This window comes from Nerophis ophidion, linkage group LG04 (assembly GCF_033978795.1).
Source record: "Nerophis ophidion isolate RoL-2023_Sa linkage group LG04, RoL_Noph_v1.0, whole genome shotgun sequence".
Taxonomy (NCBI): domain Eukaryota; kingdom Metazoa; phylum Chordata; class Actinopteri; order Syngnathiformes; family Syngnathidae; genus Nerophis; species Nerophis ophidion.
In genome coordinates this window covers 80,953,483-80,970,638 of record NC_084614.1, presented here as the reverse complement: position 1 = coordinate 80,970,638, position 17,156 = coordinate 80,953,483, and the positions used below count along the sequence as shown (strand labels likewise).

The window sequence follows — 17,156 nt, the reverse complement described above, 5'->3', positions numbered from 1 at the left end:
TGGGATGTTCCAAATAAGCGTTTGATGAGCATTCCTCAACCTTCTCAGTTGCTAATATTTGCAAAAAAATAAATGTTTTCCAGTGGGAACATTAAGTAGCTTGTCTTTGCAGTCTATTCAATTGAATATGTAAAGCGCTTTGAGTCACTAGAAAAAAGTGCTATATAAATGTAATTCACTTCACTTCAATATAGGTTGAAAAGGATTCGAAAATCATTGTATTTTGTTTTTATTAACCATTTACACAACGTGACGACTTGACTGGTTTTGGGTTCTGTACATTGTATAGTACAGGGGCCATTTTGATATTTTTCATTTTCAAACCATAACAAAATATATGGATTTTTTTTAATTTTTTTTTTTACCTTTAAGGCCCCGGGGGCCATACAGGGTCTAAGTGATTAAAATGTTAAAAACAAGTCAAAATATTATTTATTTTTTAATTATTTTAATGCTTACAGTAAATCTCTACAATATATAAACTTCGGGTTGATATTATGCCTTTTTTGTCAAAGACAACTTTGTTTTTTTTTATAATAAAACTGAAATATGCCCAAAACATTCAGAAAGCAATGTTTGATGTGAAGTAATTACAACCTTAAAAATATCAATAATGCAGGACACCAGTGATATTAATTCATTAATCTTTTTGAGTAATCTCAGTGAAAAGATGAATAAAATCTCATTACGAGGATGTCGTAGTGGTTTGTGTTGTGGTTTGTGCAGCCCTTTGAGACACTAGTGATTTAGGGCTATATAAATGAACATTGATTGATTGATTGAAATATATTTGGGTTGCAAAAAGTGCCCCACTCAGAAAGTGATACATTTTTATTAGTTTTGTTTTAACTTAAGTTACAAGATCAACTTCAGATCTATCTGTCGATTTTACGTTTGAACTTTTATTTTGTTTGTTTTTTTATACTCTTTTTGTCAAAGAAAGCAGTGTTTTGTATGGCAACCACACAATATATGCAATATTTTCCATATTTCAAATTTTTATGTGAAATAATTGGAGCTTTGGATAGGTCGATAATTCATTATTAGTGTTAGATTTTATTATTATTTTTGGCGCAATGACAAAAATAATAATAAAATAAGATTTATTTTTTTTTATTAGCAAGTTGGGTCTCACTTTGCTCTAAATTTTTAATTCTAAGAGAGACAAAACTCAAATAGAATTTGAAATTCCAAGAAAATATTTGAAAGACTTGGTCTTCACTTGTTTAAAGAAATTCATTTATTTTTTTACTTTGCTTCTTATAACATTCAGAAAGACAATTTTAGAGAAAAAATACAACCTTAAAAATGATTTTAGGATTTTTTTTATACCTTTTTACCTTTTAAAGTCCTTCCTCTTCTTTCCTGACAATTTAAATCAATGTTCAAGTAAAAAAAAAAAATTATTGTAAAGAATAATAAATACATTTTAATTGAATTCTTCATTTTAATGACAAAAATAATAATAAAATAAGATAGACAAAAGAAAAAAACAGCCAACTTTTTCTATTTATATTGCACTTCATTCCACTTTTTAAAAATTTTTTATTTTTTATTTTTGCAATAGCATTTCCAGAATGTGTGGCGGGCCGGTAAGCAATTAGCTGCGGGCCACAAATGGCCCCCGGGGCCGCACTTTGGGCCCCCCTGCTATAGTAGTACAGTGTTGTGTAAGTGACTGTTGTGATGGAAAAGGTAAGTTTAGGTAAATGACTTTTAGCCGCCAAGTTGTGCTTACCTGAAGTGCTTCCTAGAAAGAGTTTATCTCCACAAATAACTTCCCTCGGACTAATGTGGACTTCAGGGAGTCCAGGGGACGGATTTAGGACTATCCTGTCCGCACGGTGCCAACATGGACAGGAAGACACTAAGCGCTTGATTCCTACGGCGCCTCCCAGAACGTGCCAAAGATTAGCAGCGCTCGACCGAACATTTCAGTCAAAACTGATTAACTTCGAACACGAAAAAAAAAAACGGAAGACGTCCGAGCAAGTCGTTATCTAAATTACACCCTTTTTGGACAGGCGCTGCAGAGGACACCTCTAAGAAGACCCACTTGGACAACCGGTGCAAATAATGTGTGAAAATAATAAATACAATAAAATCAAATATAAGCGGTAGAAAATGGATGAATGGATGGAAGATAAAACTTATAAATATATATATATTTTTTTACATTTTACAAAAAAAAGATATATATAAATTAATTAATAGTTGGCTCATATTGATTATTTATTAACATTATTTTCAATGGTGCCATCTAGCACAGTGGTCCCCAACCACCGGGCCGCAGAATAATTTTTTATTAATTTTTATTAAAAAAAAAAAATAATAAATTACTTTTTTTTTTTTTTATCAAATCAACATAAAAAACACAATATACACTTACAATTAGTGCACCAACCACAAAAACATCCCTTTTTCATGACAAGGAAAAATAAATAAATAAATTAAAAAAAGGACATCCCCCCACCCCCCACCCAGGCCGCAGGACAAATTAATAAGCGTTGACCGGTCCGCGGATACAAAAAGGTTGGGGACCACTGATCTAGCAGATGTCCTCAACTTTGTGTTTTTTTTTTACTTAATTTATACATTTCAACATTTACAAACAAACAGACGAGAAACAACAATCAAAATAAGTAGAAAAATATAAAATGTATGTTTCTCAATACCCGACCTGTCTTTTGTTCCTTTAAAAAAGTTTTAGAACTTTATATTAAAACACTCTCTACCTCTAACGACAAAAAAGCTGTGAAAACGATGATACGCTGTGTTCCAAATTTAAGTTATTTACTGATATTGAGTGAGTCTATGGCTTCGCACTTTGTTTATATATATATATATATATATATATTGCGCTGTTTTATTTTGTACTGTTTTGTTCAAAAACATATATATGTATGTATATATATATATATCTATATGTATATATATATATATCTATATGTATATATATATATATATATATATATATATATATATATATATATATATATATATATATATATATATATATATATATATATATATATATATATAAAATGATGTAGAAAACAGATGTTCCTTTTGCTTGATTAAATTATGAATGAAGTGTCGAGAAGTGGTATGTCCGGTTACCTGTGGGTAAGTGCTCAGAACTGTGACGCCTCCAAAGCAAGAATCCCGTGACCCAAGTGGACTCACAGTCTTACAATTTGCACTGTTTTGCAGGACACTGTAATAAAAGAAATTCATAATCCACCTGATGTCAGTGATATATTGAAGCGACAACAGTGTGGAGCTGCATTTTGCCACATACAGTTGTGGACCGTCACTCACATCACACACACACATACACACATATATATATATATATATATATATACATATATATATATACATATATATACATATATATATATACATATATATATATATATACATATATATATATACATATATACATATATATATATACATATATACATATATATATATATATATATATATATATATATATATATATAGTATTCTATCTTAATTACTTTGACTTTACAACCCCCCGGCTTTGTTATATTTTGTAATGTTTTGTACTATTTTGATACTTATTTTGTTATTGTTTGTCGTCTGTTTGTAAATGTGGAAATTTATAAATAAGAGTTTAAAAAATAAATAAAATAAAAGTACAAAAACAGTACAAAATAAAACAGCGCCAGGGGGTTGTAAATTCAAAGTAACTAAAATAGAATACAAATATATATGTATATATATATATAGCGCTGTTTTATTTTGTACTGTTCTTGTACTGTTTTGTTCAAAAACATATGTGTTTATATATATATAAATATAACTAAAATACAATACAAAATATGTGTATATGTATATATATATATATATATATATATATATATATAGTATTCTATGTTAGTTACTTTGAATTTACAACCCCTATATTTATATATACACACATGTATGTATGTATATATATATATCTATATATGTATAGATATATATATATAAAATAAACAAAGTGCAAAGCCATAGGCTCACTCAATTTTTAGTAAATAACTTCAATTTGGAACACAGCATCGTCGTTTTCACAGCTTTTTTGTTGTTAGAGGTAGAGAATGTTTTAATGTAGAGTTCTAAATCTTTTTTTAAAGGCACAAAAGACAGGTCGGGTATTGAGAAACTTACATTTATGAATATAATAATATAATAATGAGTTTGCAAAGGTAAAATGTATTTTCCAATTTTTTGTTCATCCAGTGTAAAACCAAATATCACATCTTTAAAACGAAGCACTAACTTCATGACGGATGTCGTCAACTAACTTCTGTTTCCGGACCGCGGATGACGTCACGGTGACGTCGGCGCCGGCAACTCGGACGTCAGGTGACTGGAGGTGAGTGCACGCTCCCACTGCAGAGGCGCGTGACACTGCAGGGGAGGACCCGGCGCGCGCCTGCTCGCCCCCGACACCTCGTCCCACTGCAGACTTTTTTCCCCCGGACCCGGACGGACGTGAGGAGTCGGAACCGAGCGAGCAGCGATGGCCGAGTGGGGGTTCCCGCGTCTGCGCCGGGCCGCGGTAAGTGGGATCAGGGTGTTGTTGATGCTGCGGAGGAAAATGCACGCGCTTTCACTTTGACGCGCGTGCACGTGAACACCGCAGCCTGACTGCATTATTGACATTAGCCACTATGCTACATGCTAACTAAGTGTATGTTTTGACAAGGTTGGCGCGTGTGTGTGCGCGCGTGCACGTGATAGCTTGGGCGATGACGTCACTGATGACTTTCAGGGTGGTGGCATTGATTAGTGTTGACTCCACCCCCCCCCCCTTTTTTTTTCTTTGGGCCAGACTTCCTTCCCAGGCAACCTGCACTTGGTCCTGGTGCTCCGCCCCTCCACCTTGCTAGGCTCCGCCCCCAGCCCGTCCTCAAGCACGGACCTGGGCTTCCGCTTCAGCCAGGATGACTTCCTGTTGAAGATGCCGGTAAGTAAGGACGGGTGGGGGGCGGGCAGCGGCGAGCATCACGCCCACGTGTGTGTGTGTGTGTGTGTGTGTGTGTGTTTTCAGGCGGTGATGCTGCGCTCGGTGGGCGACCTGCTGCGCTACATCGACGACAACCGCCTGGCATCGGGGTCGCGCGGCGAAGCCGAGCGGTGTCGCAGCGACTGGATCGTGCTGCGATCGGTAAACATTAGCACGTTAGCACGTTCTTTACTTTAAATCAGGGGTGTCCAACGGCACCAGGTCGCCCGTAAGGACCAGATGAGTCGCCCGCTGGCCTGTTGTAAAAATAGCTCAAATAGCAGCACTTACCAGTGAGCTGCCTCTATTTTTATTTACTAGCAAGTTGGTCTCGCTTTGCCCGAAATTTTAATTCTAAGAGAGACAAAACTGAAATAGAATTTGAAATTCCAAGAAAATATTTTAAAGACTTGGTCTTCACTTGTTTAAATCAATTCATTTGTTTTTTTACTTTGCTTCTAATAACTTTCAGAAAGACAATTTTAGAGAAAAAATACAACCTTAAAAATGATTTTAGGATTTTTAAACACATATACCTTTTTACCTTTTAAAGTCCTTCCTCTTCTTTCCTGACAATTTAAATCATCCATCCATCCATTTTCTACCGCTTATTCCCTTTCGGGGTCGCGGGGGGCGCTGGCGCATATCTCAGCTACAATCGGGCGGAAGGCGGGGTACACCCTGGACAAGTCGCCACCTCATCGCAGGGCCCAATTTAAATCAATGTTCAAGTAAAAAAAAATTTTTTTTATTGTAAAGAATAATAAATACATTTTAAATGAATTCTTCATTTTAGCTTCTGTTTTTTCGACGAAGAATATTTGTGAAATATTTCTTCAAACTTATCATGATTAAAATAAAAATAAAAAATATTCTGGCAAATTTAAAAAATCTTTACAATCAAATTTAAATCTTATTTCAAAGTCTTTTGAATTTCTTTTAAAATTTTTGCTCTGGAAAATCTAGAAGAAATAATGATTTGTCTTTGTTAGAAATATAGCTTGGTCCGATTTGTTATATAATCTAACAAAGTGCAGATTGGATTTTAACCTATTTAAAACATGTCATCAAAATTCTAACATTAATCTTAATCGGGGAAAAATTACTAATGATGTTCCATAAGTTCTTTTTTAAATTTTTTTCAAAAAGATTCGAATTAGCTAGTTTTTCTGTTCTTTTTTTCGGTTGAAATTTTGAATTTTAAAGAGTCGAAATTGAAGATAAACTATGTTTCAAAATTTAATTGTAATTTTTTTCGTGTTTTCTCCTCTTTTAAACCGTTCAATTAAGTGTTTTTTTCATAATTTATTCTCTACAAAAAACCTTCCGTTATAGGAGAAAAAAATGTACGACGGAATGACAGACAGAAATACCCTTTTTTTATATGTATGTATATATATATATATATATATATATATATATATATATATATATATATATGAGCAAATTGGCTATTTTAAAGAGTTGAAAGTGAAGATAAACAATGTTTCATAGTTTTATTTTCATTTTTTTTCCTGTTTTCTCCTCTTTTAAACCGTTCAATTAAGTGTTTTTTCATCATTTATTCTCTACAAAAAATCCTTCCGCAATAAAAAAAAATGTACGACAGAATAAGACAGAAATACCCATTTTTTTATATGTATAATATATATATATAGATTTATTTATTAAAGGTCAATTGAGCAAATCGGCTATTTCTGGCAATGTATTTAAGTGTGTATCAAAATAGTAGCCTTTCGCATTAATCAGTACCCAAGAAGTAGCTTTTGGTTTCAAAAAGGTTGGTGACCCCTGATTTAAATCAACTTGCTGGACACAGGAAGTGAACGTGTGTGTGTGTGTGTGTGTGTGTGTGTGTGTGTGTGTGTGCACGCGCAGGCCATCGAGACGTTTGCCGTGACGGTGAAGGAGGTGGCCCAACTCCTGCAAGGTTTCGGTTCGGAGTTGTCGGACGGCGAGCTCCCCGACGAGGCCAACGCCATCGACTTCCTGCTGCGCTCGCACACGCAGCGATATCGCCACATGAAGGTGTGTTACAACGATAGGGGCGCGCCAAAAAAAAAAAAATCGATTAGAATCCATAACGCGATTCCTACTAATCGCGATTCTAAATCGATTCATGATTTTCAAAAATTTATTTTTTTGTAAGAGTCTATCTTTAAAGGCCTACTGAAATGAGATGTTCTTATTTAAACGGGGATAGCAGCTCCATTCTATGTGTCATACTTGATCATTTCGCCATATTGCCATGTTTTTGCTGAAAGGATTTAGTAGAGAACATCCACGATAAAGTTTGCAACTTTTGGTCGCTAATTAAAAAAGCCTTGCCTGTACCGGAAGTAGCTGACGATGTGCGCGTGACGTCACGGGTTGTAGAGCTCCTCACATCCTCACATTGTTTACAATCATGGCCACCAGCAGCTGGAGCGATTCAAACAGAGAAAGCGACAATTTCCCCATTAATTTGAGCGAGGATGAAAGATTCGTGGATGAGGAAATTTAGAGTGAAGGACTAGAAGAAAAAAAAAGGCGATTGTAGTGAGAGCGATTCAGGTGTTGTTAGTCAAGTCAAGTCAGCTTTATTTGTCAATTTCTTTACATGTAAGACATACAAAAGAATCAAAATTATGTTTCTCACTCTCCCATGCGGAGACAAAAAGAAAAAGAAAGCACAACAGTAAAGTGCAACGTGAATATGTCTACCTACTAAAGTGACAATATATATAGTTCCTGTTGTTTTTAAATAGGATATATGTGTGAATTATATTTATATAGCGCTTTTCTCTAGTGACTCAAAGCGCTTTACATAGTGAAACCTAATATCTAAGTTACATTTAAACCAGTGGGGGTGGCACTGGGAGCAGGTGGGTAAAGTGTCTTGCCCAAGGACACAACGGCAGTGACTAGGATGACGGAAGCGGGGATCGAACCTGCAACCCTCAAGTTGCTGGCACGGCCGCTCTACCAACCGAGCTAACGGGCGACGTGCCAACACCTGATAAACCCCAAGTCGTGGATGTGGCAAAAGAGGAAGCAAACCAACTGACACAATGAGTGTTTCATCAGTAGTGCAAATACTTGTGATATGAGACACATTTACTAGGATAATTCTGGAAAATCCCTTATCCGCCTATTGTGTTACTAGTGTTTTAGTGAGATTAAATAGTACCTGAAAGTCGGAGGGGTGTGGCCACAAGTGTGTTGACCTAGTGTCTCTGAGGGAAGTCACGCAGCTGCTGCAGGACGGAAGCTCCGCTGATGTCTCCGGTGAGAGCCGACTTATTACCACAATTTTCTCACCGAAAACTGCCGGTTGACATGTGGTCGGGATCCAAGTTCGCTTGACCGCTCTGATCCATAGGAGCAAGGGTGAAGTGTCTTGCTCAAGGACACAACAGACGTGACGAGGTTGGTAGAAGGTGGGTGATCGAGCCAGGAACCCTCAGGTCTCCCAACCGCGTCACGCCGTCCCCTATGAATGAAAAAAAAACTATAAATCAAAAACAATCCTAATGATAATTGAATTAATAAAATTAGAAAAAAAATTGATATTAACATAACACCACAGACAGCTGTAGCCATGTTTTTGTTGTTGTTTTTTTATCAGAATATATTTTCTAAAAGACGTTTTATTGCTATAATGTTTTTTTAAATTTGTAAAGTTATTTTTTTATCAGAATTAATTATATGAAAGACTTGCTGAGGCCATAATCTTTTTAAAATGTATTATTTATTAATGTTTTTGTCAGAATCAAATTTTCAAAAGGCCATAATATGTTTTTATGTTTTTTTTATTTTTTTTATTTTTTAATCGGAATCAATTTTTTTTTAATTTCTCTTTTAGGCCGTAATTTTTTTTAAATGAATTTTTTCATTATAATAGATTTTTTTAAAGGCCGTGTTTAGGCCTAAAAGTTCTTCAGATTGTATTATTCCATCCATCCATTTTCTACCGCTTATTCCCTTTTGGGGTCACGGGGGGCGCTGGCGCCTATCTCAGCTACAATCGGGCGGAAGATTGTATTATTATATTTTTTAAATCAGAAACAATTTTTTTAAAAGACATTTTTAAGCCATAATGTTTTTTAAATGTATTAGGTTTTTTTTCAAAAAATTATTTAAAAGTCGTTTATAGGCCATAATGTTGTTGTTTTTTTGATTAATTCATGTAGAATAGAATAGAAAGTAGAATAGAAAGTATTTTATTGATCACTGGGGGAAATTCAGGATTCATGTATTTATTTGTGTTTATGCCTTAAAATTTTTCAAATGTATTATTATTATTATTTTTATTTTTTTAAATCATGATACATTTTGTAAAATATGTTTCAAGGCATAGTGTTTTTTATGTGTGTATTTATTTTTATCAAAATTAAAAATTTAAAAGATGTGCTTAGGCCATAATGTTTTTAAAACGTATTATTTATTAATATATTTGGCAGAATGAAATGTTTAAAAGCCAGTTTTAGAGCATACAATTTAAAAAAAGAATGTTTTAATTTTTTTTAAAAGACGCTTTTGGCCACAATGTTTTTTTTTTTTTTTTTATCAGAATGCATTTTTTAGAAGATATTTAAGCCCTAATGTTCTTCAAATTTATTTATTTTTAAGTATTTTTAATGAGAAACCTTTTTTTTTTTAAATGTATTTATTTTTTGTCACAATAAATTTTTCAAAATACGTTTTTAGGTCGTAATGTTTTATGTTTGTTTTTTAAATTAATTCATATGTTTATTTCTTTGTTATTGGAATACCTTAGGCCCTAATGTTTTCAAATGAATTATTATTTGTATTTATTTATCAGAATACATTTTTTAACAGACATTTATAGGGAATACAATTTTTTATTATTATTATTTTTTTTTTTATCAAAATACATTTTTTTAAATATGTTTTTCGGCCACAATGTTTATTATTATTATTATTTTTTTTTATCAGAACACATTTTTTAAAAGATGTATGTAGGCCTTAATGTTCTTCAAATTAATTTTTTGTAATAATTTTTTTTAAAATCAGAAACAATTATTTGAAAGATGTTTTTAGGCCATAAAGTTTTTTTAAACGTATTTGTTTTTTTGTCACAATCAATTATTTTTAAATACGTTTTTAGGTTTTAATGTTTTTTTTTTTTTTTAATTAATTCATATGTTTATTTATTTTTCAACAGAATACCTTAGGCCCTAACGTTTTCAAAAGTATTATTATTTGTAGTTATTTATCAGAATACATTTTTTAACAGCCATTTTTAGGGCATACATTTTTTTAAAACTATTTTTATTTAAAATAAAACATTCTAAAAAGACGTTTTTCGGCCACAAAGTTGTTGTTTTTTTATCAGAACACATTTTTTAAAAGATGTGTTTAGGCTTAATGTTTTTTTTTTTTTATGTATTTTATTGTTTTGTCACTATCAATTTTTTAAAATACGTTTTTAGGCCATAATATTTTCAATATGTATTATTATTTTTATTTATTTATCAGAATATATTTTTTAACAGACATGTTTAGGCCATAATGTTTTTAAAAACATTTTTTTTTTTTTATCAGAAACAATTTTTTTAAAGACATTTTTAGGGCATACAATTTTTTTTTTAAACTATTTTTATTTGAAATAAAAAAATTTAAAAAGACGTTTTTCGGCCACAATGTAGTTTTTCTTTTTTTTATCAGAACACATTTTTTAAAAGATGTGTTTAGGCTTAATGTTTTTTTTTTTTTATGTATTTTATTGTTTTGTCACCATCAATTTTTTAAAATACGTTTTTAGGCCATAATGTTTTCAATATGTATTATTATTTTTATTTATTTATCAGAATACATTTTTTAACAGACATGTTTAGGCCATAATGTTTTTAAAAACATTTTTTTTTTATCAGAAACAATTTTTTAAAGACATTTTTAGGGCATACAATTTTTTTTTAAACTATTTTTATTTAAAATAAAAAATTTTAAAAAGACGTTTTTCGGCCACAATGTTGTTTTGTTTTTTTATCAGGACAATTTTTAAAAGATGTGTTTAGGCTTAATGTTTTTTTTTTTTTGTATTTTATTGTTTTGTCACTATCAATTTTTTAAAATACGTTTTTAGGCCATAATGTTTTCAATATGTATTATTATTTTTATTTATTTATCAGAATACATTTTTTAACAGACATGTTTAGGCCGTAATGTTTTTAAAAACATTTTTTTTTATCAGAAACAATTTTTTTAAAATAAAAAATTTTAAAAAGACGTTTTTCGGCCACAATGATGTTTTTTTATCAGAACACATTTTTTAAAAGATGTGTTTAGGCTTAATGTTTTTTTTTTATTGTATTTTATTGTTTTGTCACTATCAATTTTTTAAAATACGTTTTTAGGCCATAATGTTTTCAATATGTATTATTATTTTTATTTATTTATCAGAATACATTTTTTAACAGACATGTTTAGGCCATAATGTTTCTAAAAACATTTTTTTTTAATCAGAAACAATTTTTTTAAAGACATTTTTAGGCCATCTCATTCCTTCTGGTTGAAGAAGCTTTTCGAGCCTGTAACCTGTTTTCGAAACAGTTATTATATTACAAAATCAGCGCCAGCGACCCCAAAAGAGAATAAGCGGTAGAAATGGATGGATGGGATGGATAATACACTAGTTGCAAGAATCGATTCTGACTAGAATCGTCACCCCGGGAATCGGAGTTGGATCGAATCGTTCGGTGCATAAAGTTTCACAGCCCTCAACAATGCTGCTGTAGTTGTGGTCTTATTTTGTTGTTGTCGTTGTCGTTGAAGAGCGACATCCGAGGGGTCCTGAAGGAAGGTCGCCTCCTGCTGGACAACCTGGAGACACTGAAAGTGTCCAAGAGGACGGCGGAGGACCAGAAAGAGGAGGAGGAGGAGGAGGAGGACGTCCAAGCGGACATGGATACGGTTCAAAGGTCAGACTTCTTGCTCTGACATGCAAGAGAAGGCAACATAAAAGTGTGTGTGTGTGTGTGTGTGTGTGTGTGTGTGTGTGTGTCAGGCTGCTGGCTCAGCTGCGAGACATGGAGGAGGCCTTCGATGGTTTCTTCGACAAGCACCACTTGAAGCTGCAGCAGTACCACCAGCTCATTCTCTACGAGAGCAGCTTCCAGCAGGTGTGTGTATGAAGTGGAGTGAATTATATTTATATAGCACTTTTCTCTCGTGACTCAAAAGTTAAAGTTCCAATGATTGTCACACACACACACTAGGTGTGGCGAAATTATTCTCTGCATTTGACCCGTCGCCCTTGATCACCCCCTGCGAAATGAGGGGAGCAGTGGGTCCCATTTTTTTTATAGTCTTTGGTCTGACTCGGCCGGGGTTTTGAACTCACAACCTACCGATCGCAGGGCGGACACTCTAACCACTAGGCCACTGAGTAGGTTGGGGGTTAGCGCTTTTACATAGTCCATCCATCCATTTTCTACCGCTTACTCCCTTTGGAGTAAGCCTATCTCAGCTACAATCGGGCGGAAGGCTGGGTTCACCCTGGACAAGTCGCCACCTCATCGCAGGGCCAACACGTATAGACCGACAACATTCACACACTAGGGACCATTTAGTGTTGCCAATCAACCTATCCCCAGGTGCAAGTCTTTGGAGGTGGGAGGGGCCTATCCCTAGTTGCATGTCTTTGGAAGTGGGAGGGGCCTATCCCCAGGTGCATGTCTTTGGAGGTGGGAGGGGCCTATCCCCAGGTGCATGTCTTTGGAGGTGGGAGGGGCCTATCCCTAGTTGCATGTCTTTGGAAGTGGGAGGGGCCTATCCCCAGGTGCATGTCTTTGGAAGTGGAAGGGGCCTATCCCCAGTTGCATGTCTTTGGAGGTGGGAGGGGCCTACCCCCAGGTGCATGTCTTTGGAGGTGGGAGGGGCCTATCCCCAGTTGCATGTCTTTGGAGGTGGGAGGGGCCTACCCCCAGGTGCATGTCTTTGGAGGTGGGAGGGGTCTATCCCCAGGTGCATGTTTTTGGAAGTGGGAGGGGCCTATCCCCAGTTGCATGTCTTTGGAAGTGGGAGGGGCCTATCCCTAGGTGCATGTCTTTGGAAGTGGGAGGGAGGGAACCCACGCAGTCACGGGGGAGAACATGCAAACCCCACACAGAAAGATCCCGAGCCCGGGATTGAACCCTGACTACTCAGGACCTTCGTATTGTGAGGCAGACGTGAAGCCCGCTTTTACATAGTGAAAACTCAATATCTAAGTTACATTTAAACCAGTGTGGGTGGCACCGGGAGCCGGTGGGTGAAGTGTCTTGCCCAAGGACACGAGGGCAGTGACTAGGATGGCGGAAGCGGGGATTGAACCAGGAACCCTCAGGTTGCTGGCACGGCTATCCCGCCCCACTGGTATAGAATCTTTATACACCACAGTGTGTTTTTTGGCGTTTGGCCCGTATTTGTCCATCCATCCATTTTTCTACCGCTTATTCCCTTTGGGGTGGCGGAGGGTGCTGGAGCCTATCTCAGCTACAATCGGGCGGAAGGCGGGGTACACCCTGGACATGTCATTGTGACATATATAAATTTTTTTTTAACCTGTATCGACCTTTCAAGCTCAAAGTAAAGCCGCTGCTCCTTCTCATAAAGAGGAGCCAAATCAATCAATGTTTACTTATATAGCCCTAAATCACTAGTGTCTCAAAGGGCTGCACAAACCACTACGACATCCTTGGTAGGCCCACATAAGGGCAAGGAAAAACTCACACCCAGTGGGACGTCGGTGACAATGATGACTATGAGAACCTTGGAGAGGAGGAAAGCAATGGATGTCGAGCGGGTCTAACATGATACTGTGAAAGTTCAATCCATAATGGATCCAACACAGTCGCGAGAGTCCAGTCCAAAGCGGATCCGACACAGCAGCGAGAGTCCCGTTCACAGCGGAGCCAGCAGGAAACCATCCCAAGCGGAGGCGGATCAGCAGATGAGGTGGGGTAGGCATCTGGTCACCCTAGAGAGGTGTTCAGAGCACGTCCGACCGGTAGGAGGCCACGGGGAAGACCCAGGACACGTTGGGAAGACTATATCTCCCAGCTGGCCTGGGAACGCCTCGGGATTTGCCCCCGGGAAGAGCTGGACGAAGTGGCTGGGGAGAGGGAAGTCTGGGCTTCTCTGCTTAGGCTGCTGCCCCCGCAACCCGACCCCGGATAAGCGGAAGATGATGGAAGGAGGGATATTTCAAGGTTCCTCACGAGGAAACCGTGAAATTGTTCAGAACTTGTTGAATTAGGTCCTGGCGTTAAGCAACTCAAACCTAACGTCGAAACAACATGCTCTTTGACGAAGTTTAATCAATGTCGGGTTCTGAAGTGAAGTGAATTATATTTATATAGCGCTTTTTCTCTAGTGACTCAAAGCGCTTTACCTAGTGAAACCCAATATCTAAGTTAGATTTAAAGCAGTGTGGGTGGCACTGGGAGCAGGTGGGTAAAGTGTCTTGCCCAAGGACACGACGGCAGTGACTAGGATGGCGGAAGCGGGGATCGAACCTGAACAAGTTGCTGGTACGGCCACTCTACCAACCGAGCTATACTGACATTGATTCGACCATTGGATTTTGGTTATTCAAACATCGTCAGACATCAACGTTGCCTCAAATTACAAATATAACAATTTTGTATTGTTGTTTCAAAGTCCACCTACTCTGTGGCCTAGTGGTTAGAGCAGGGGTCACCAACCTTTTTGGAAGCAAGAGCTACTTCTTGGGTACTGATTAATGCAAAGGGCTACCAGTTTGATACACACTTAAAAAAGAAAAAGAAAGAAAAGAAAAAAAAAAAAAATATATATATATATATATATATATATATATACAAAAATTGGTATTTCTGTCTGTCATTCGTCATACATTTTTTTTCCTTTTACGGAAGGTTTTTTGTAGAGAATAAATGATGAAAAAAATACTTAATTGTACGGTTTAAAAGAGGAGAAAACAGGAAATGAAAATAAAATTTTGAAACATAGTTTATCTTCAATTTCGACTCTTTGAAATTCAAAATCAACTGAAAAAAAGAAGAGAAAAACTAGCTAATTCGAATCTTTTTGAAAAAATTCAAAAAAGAACTTATGGAACATCATTAATAATTTTTCCTGATTAAGATTAGTTTTTGAATTTTGATGACATGTTTTAAATAGGTTCAAATCCAATCTGCACTTTGTTAGAATATATAACAAATCGGACCAAGCTATATTTCTAACAAAGACAAATCAATATTTCTTGTAGATGTTCTATAACAACAATTTTAAAACCAATTCAAAAGACTTTGAAATAACATTTAAATTTGATTCTAAAGATTTTCTAGATTTCCCAAAATATTTTTTTTTGAATTTTAATCATAAAAAAGTTTGAAGAAATATTTCACAAATATTCTTTGTCGAAAAAACAGAAGCTAAAATGAAGAATTCAATTAAAATGTATTTATTATTCTTTACAATAAAAAAATACCTGAACATTGATTTAAATTGTCAAGAAAGAAGAGAAAGGAATTTAAAAGGTAAAAAGGTATATGTGTTTAAAAATCCTAAAATCATTTTTAAGGTTGTATTTTTCCTCTAAAATTGTCTTTCGAAAAGTTATACGTAACAAAGTAAAAAAAATAAATGAATTTATTTAAACAAGTGAAGACCAAGTCTTTAAAATATGTTCTTGGATTTTCAAATTCTATTTGAGTTTTGTCTCTCTTAGAATTAAAAATGTCGAGCAAAGCGAGACCAGCTTGCTAGTAATTAAATAAAATGTAAAAAATAGAGGCAGCTCACTGGTAAGTGCTGCTATTTGAGCTATTTTTAGAACAGGCTAGCGGGCGACTCATCTGGTCCTTACGGGCGACCTGGTGCCCGCGGGCACCGCGTTGGTGACCCCTGGGTTAGAGTGTCCGACCTGAGATCGGTAGGTTGTGAGTTCAAACCCCGGTTGAGTCATACCAAAGACTATACAAATGGGACTCGTAACCTCCTTCCATTCAGCATCAAGGGTTGGAATTGGGGGTTAATCACCATAAAAAGATTCCTGGGCGTGGCCACCGCTGATGCTCACTGCTCCCCTCTCCTCTCAGGGGGTGATTAAGAGTGATGGGTCAAATGCGGAGAAAAAATCCGCCACACTTAGTGTGTGTGTGACAATTATTGGTACTTTAACTTTAAAGGACATGTACGTATAATCCACGTTGTATCAATGGCTATTGCCTGCTGGGAAGACTTTGTCCAGCTGTTTGCTGACGCCTACTATTCATGTTTAAATAACTATTACTGTAAACCAGGGGTGTGCAAAGTGCGGCCCGGGGGCCATTTGCGGCCCTCAGCTAATCGTTTACCGGCCCGCCACACATTCTGCAAAAATTTCAAAATTGATAGTATTGCAAAAGTTAAAAAAAAAAACATTTTAAAAAAGTGGAATGAGGTGAAATCTAATGAGGAAAAGTGGCAATGTTGACACAAAAGCATTTTTTTAAATTTTCTTTTTTTCCCATTGCTCAAAAAAAAAGGACAAAAAAAATCTGTTTTAATGAATTATTACTTAAAAATTATCACTTTAAAATGTTTTAAGTGGAAAAAAATATTGCACATGTGTGGTTGCCGTATAAAAACATAAAAGTTTTGACAAAAGAGCATAAAACAAACGAAATAATTGTTCAAACTTAAAATTGACAGATATATCGGAAGTTGATCTTGAAATTTAAGTGTTAAAAGTAAAAAAAAAAAAAAAAAAAAACTAATAAAAATGCATCACTTTATGAGTGGGGAACCTTTTGGATCCCAAATATATTTAGTAGAATTTTATTTAACTTTTCACTGTGATTACTCAAAAGTATTAAATAATTAAAATCAATGGTGTCCTGCATTATTGATATTTGAGGGCTTTAATTGGTAAATAAAGGAAGGAAGGAAGGAAGGAAGGAAGGAAGGAAGGAAGGAAGGAAGGAAGGAAGGAAGGAAAACATCAAAGTTTTGACAAAAGAGCATAAAACAAACAAAATAATTGTTCGAACTTAAAATCGACAGATAATTCAGAAGTTGATCTTGAAATTTAAGTGTTAAAAAAAAAACTAATAAAAATGCATCACTTTATGAGTGGGGAACCTTTCGGATCTCAAATATATTTAGTAGAATTTTATTGAACTTTTCA

The 17,156-nt window shown here is 35.3% G+C and overlaps 1 protein-coding gene across 1 annotated transcript in view; it reads left to right on the top strand.

The window, feature by feature from the left end:
• The first annotated feature begins 4,380 nt into the window (after window positions 1-4,380).
• The window catches only part of LOC133552021 (proto-oncogene DBL-like), a 42,956-nt gene continuing 30,180 nt past the window's right edge, over window positions 4,381-17,156 (top strand). Inside the window, exons 1-6 of the mRNA XM_061899266.1 lie at window positions 4,381-4,573; window positions 4,847-4,981; window positions 5,066-5,182; window positions 6,899-7,048; window positions 11,798-11,943; window positions 12,030-12,144. Coding sequence (XP_061755250.1) covers window positions 4,535-4,573; window positions 4,847-4,981; window positions 5,066-5,182; window positions 6,899-7,048; window positions 11,798-11,943; window positions 12,030-12,144 — 702 coding nt within the window. The 5' untranslated portion in view covers window positions 4,381-4,534. The remainder of the gene's footprint in view (window positions 4,574-4,846; window positions 4,982-5,065; window positions 5,183-6,898; window positions 7,049-11,797; window positions 11,944-12,029; window positions 12,145-17,156) is intronic.